The sequence below is a fragment of the Cryptomeria japonica genome, chromosome 2, assembly GCF_030272615.1.
Source record: "Cryptomeria japonica chromosome 2, Sugi_1.0, whole genome shotgun sequence".
Taxonomy (NCBI): Eukaryota; Viridiplantae; Streptophyta; class Pinopsida; order Cupressales; family Cupressaceae; genus Cryptomeria; species Cryptomeria japonica.
Genome location: NC_081406.1, coordinates 371,249,190 through 371,253,282, shown reverse-complemented (window position 1 = coordinate 371,253,282; position 4,093 = coordinate 371,249,190). Strand labels below are relative to the sequence as shown.

The window sequence follows — 4,093 nt, the reverse complement described above, 5'->3', positions numbered from 1 at the left end:
TCTATAGTCACCAATAAAATATATATCTTCCTTGTAAAAGAATAAAAAGCAAAACGGGCTACAATATTTGGTATTCACACAATTGAAATGCTTAGTACTCACTACTCGACAATCAAAATACAAATGGCAAAAAACAATAATCTCTGACTATTCTAATCTACAAACACATACTGCTGAAAATGCAAATGGTGAGAATACAGAGTATTTAACTTTCAAATCTACAACTATTTCTTTTCTTTGTACTGATTGAAAGAAAAAAAAACTACAACTGCCTTTAGAAATATATTGCAGTAGCTTAAAATAGAAATGAGATATCATTCAAGTCTTATACCCATGCATTTTCTTTAGATGAAGATGGCTAAGAGCGGTACGTGCATCTTATCTTGCATCAGTCAAACTGCCAAAAACTGGAAATTTCCAAGCCTATACACTTTAGCTGAAATTAGAGTTGCTGCTAAAGATGGAACAAAATAACAAAATGCAATAAAACAAGGTCTAAAGTTTGAACAGCAGTTAACTCACTGCCAACATAAAATCTTCACATGCAAAGCGTCTAGTCTAAGAACAAAAACCCTAACAACGTTTATCATTCGACTCCTTACGAATTCGCGCCATCCTCATTTGCAGTTCTTCATTCATTAACGCAACTCGTCCAATCCTAGCTTTCAACTCAGTTTCTTGCACCTGCCGCCACTTCTCGTTTAGTTCTTCAATTTCAAAATCACTCAGTGGGGCTTCCAACATATCGCTTCTTATGTAATGAGAACATGGTAAACTATCAAACATATCAGCCCTGTGCTTGTAAGAGGCTGACCCTTTGCGCTTCTCATTTCCTTGTCTCGCCTTATTTTGAAAGGCATCCATAATACTCTTGATCTCTTTCCCAAATTCTTGTTTTGCTTCACTTATCATAGATTTCACACACCCCTCAATCATATTCTTGGTGTGAATGTGATCCAGCACCTGGTTTGAAATTTGGATTTGAAAACCACCATCAAATTCAAATTTTAATGCCACTATAAACAAAAAACATATATATATTAAAATGATAATAAACAAGAGTTTTTCGAAATCGTTACCTCAACACTTGAGTGTTTTTCTTTCCCTTCATCTTTTTTTTTATCATTCTCCACCAGACTGCTCTCTTTTCTCCTCTTCAAAATGCTGTTTTCCCTTTCATCAATTTCTTTGGTCTCAGTTGTTACCTCCTCCTGGAATCTGACTTTCTTTGCAGCGGAGGCAGGTGTAGGTTTTTCTTGTTTCTCCTTGCCTTTGCTACTTGTATGCCTCTCATTTTTCGACTCTTCTCCTCTCTTGCGCTTCTTCGTTGAAATGGGTATTGAAAAAACCTCAACAATTTCATTGTTCCCTCCGCCCTGCCTATTATTTGATGGCGCGGTTTTCTCTGAAGAAGCCGCCATGCTGTAAAAAGAACGCCGTATGGAGAGGCTTTTCTTACTAAAGCAAAGAAAAAACACAGAAGGCGCGTTTCTAGGGAAACTCAGCTTTTTTTGGTCAGGGATTTATATCGGGTATTATGGCGTGTTACAGACGACACGCTCATTTTGTAAAACCCGATGCTCTTTTTAATGGAAATGTCACGGTAATGAGGTTTCAAGATCAGCAGATTTATGACGGAAATATAATTAAAATGAGTAGCTTTCTTTCAATCTAAAATTAATTACCTAGGTACCTCACAAGCCTTTGCCCACCGAAGTCGGATAAAATTCGCCGAGGTCAAAAATTTCAAATCAAATAAAAGTTTGCCGATAGGTTTTGAAGCGAATCTCGCGAATTTCCGATACAACTGTCGGAATATCTTGTTATTTTCTTAAGCTGCAAAATTTTGCCAAAATGTTATTTGTAGGCCGCTTTAAATGAATATTCAATGATTTAGAGGCAAAGTGGTTAATCTTATTTCACCATTTATTTTCCTGTCGTTCTTATTCGCACATGTGGGTGAGTAAAAACAAAGGAGAAGGGGATTAGAATAGGTAAAATCTTAGTATTTTAATTTGAAATGATTTTTTTATTATATTAGTTAAAATAAATTTTAATTTTAAATAATAATAAAGATGAAAATTAATTTTAAAAGGAATAAGATTTAGTTAATATTATTGTAAAGGTTAAAATAATGTATTTTAATAATGACTTTTCTTTTAACCTCTTTTATGAAATCATAGTCGTAATAAAAAAAATTTTAAATTATTTAAATCATATAGAAGATATAATTTATATAGAATATATAAATAAAGATAATGTTCTGAGATCTATTCATGGGTTAATCCTGTTTGTAAGAACTTTGGAAACAAGGAGGAAATTTGGTTAAAACCCGAACAAGGATGGGTTAAGATCAACTATGACAGGGCTTCTAGGGGTAACCCGGTACTTTTGGAGCGGGATGTGTAGCTTGCGATGATGAAGGGAAGGTTCTTTTTAAAGGAGCAAAAAGACTGCAAGATGGAATAAATAATGAGGCAGAGGTGCAAGCGGTTTTGTTAGCAACTGATTTGGCAGTAAACATGAAGGTTTTGAAAGTCCATTTAGGGGAGATTTGCAAGTTGTGGTTAACGCAATCATGAAAGGAGTAACCCTGAGTTGGAGATTAAATAAGTTTATCACATTAATCTGCTAAATATTAAAATCTTTTCAAGATTTTTGCATCTCTCATGTAAGGAGAAGTGGAAATGTCAATGCTGACGGATTGTTCAATGTGGCATGTGATTTAGCTAAGGGAGAGGTGAGGTGGTCGGATGGAAATGATAGTACCATTCCATGGAGTTAAGATAATTTGCTAACTACAGTACCTTGTCATACTTGAAATGTGTGAAATGTATTTCTTTTCTCTTTGTTCGTGTGCCTAGGCTGGCTGAGTATTACAAGCAATTAATGCCAAAATCCTTTGCATTGACAGTGGGAGTTGGGAGAGCTTCATTTATTATTAGAATGAGAATTTGCGTTCGTTCATTGTGGCAGTCGAGCGATTTTGGTGGTGGTAATAGTGGTCTTTGTGTAGAGTTAGGCGATTTTGTGGGGAGAGCGATATGGAAGCCAATTTCATACTCATAACAACTAAGCTTATGCTTGCTTTTTGGGGTCTGGTTCCTGCAAAATGGCTGTAAAACATGTTCGTTCCGAAGGACCCCCTGTTCTTGAGGGTTGTTCAACTAGTTCTTGGTGAGGAGGTGGTTGTTATCGAGCATAGATAAAGAACAAGGGTGGTTATCTACGCCTTAATTATGGTGTGGGGACTCGAATTTGCTTATTCTCGTGTGGAGGTGAGAAAAGTGATGATGATGATAGTGCCAAGAGTTTATTTGCTCAATATGGAGTCTTTGTTGGAGTGGGCGGTCCCGGGATGCGGCTTTAATGTTTGGGAAGGCATTCCGGAGGAGCACGTTGAGCTTAAAGGCAGGCATGAATTCCTTTTCTAAGACATCGAGAAGAAGTAAAAGAAAGATTTCAGGATGATGCGAGGAGAGGTTGGGAGGGCCTGATAATGTACATTCAAATCATGGAATTGGAGGAGATTATCAGGCAGGCGAAGGAGGAAGCTGGGGTGGTGGAGGAGGAATAAAGGATGTGACCGATAACCAGGCACCTAACTACAGAAATGGCCAAGCAAAATATATCACAGGCTAACAAACCGACTGGTGAAGTGAACAGGGCTAGGGAAGCTGCGAGCTCATCGAATGCAAAGGCGGTGAAGAAAGAGTGATAAACATGCTGCAGGGAAGGGTACCTCTTCATGCCATTTCTTTTTTCTGTTAAATTCTTGTTTTGAAAATCTGAACTTTCAGTTAGAATAGTTTGAATAGTTTATGCCAGTTTTTTGTCTGGCACTATGTATATGACATTCTCATACTTGTAGATGTGGGGTAGGGTTTGTGCAGACTACGGGTTTATGGATACTTTTTTTATGGGTCGTTTGGAGTCTTTTATGGGTGACTTTTTGGGTGGTTTGAGGGATATAATCCAGATGAAGATGTACTATTTAGTTTTATTCAATAAAATACAAAATATTACTGATAAAAAAAAAAAGAATATGCTTTGAGAGTCTTTTGTTCTCTTTGGTCTCTCGTTTGAAACTTTT

General features: G+C 36.8%; 1 protein-coding gene across 1 annotated transcript; it reads right to left on the bottom strand.

The window, feature by feature from the left end:
• Positions 1–429: 429 nt before the first annotated feature.
• On the bottom strand, positions 430–1,433 carry LOC131057633 (protein MNN4-like). The gene is made up of 2 exons (XM_057991784.2): positions 1,080–1,433; positions 430–963 (listed from the first exon to the last, which is right to left on the bottom strand). The coding sequence occupies exons 1-2, from the start codon at positions 1,419–1,421 to the stop codon at positions 574–576; spliced, it is 732 nt and encodes a 243-aa protein (XP_057847767.1). The 5' UTR covers positions 1,422–1,433; the 3' UTR covers positions 430–573.
• Between the last annotated feature and the right edge of the window lie 2,660 nt (positions 1,434–4,093).

Excerpts from the sequence above, each read along its gene's own strand:
- LOC131057633 (XM_057991784.2), bottom strand. The coding sequence starts at position 1,421 with ATGGCGGCTTCTTCAGAGAAAACCGCGCCATCAAATAATAGGCAGGGC. Across the intron at positions 964-1,079 it reads AAAAACACTCAAGTGTTGAG|GTGCTGGATCACATTCACAC; the intron begins GTAACGATTTCG and ends ATTTCAAACCAG.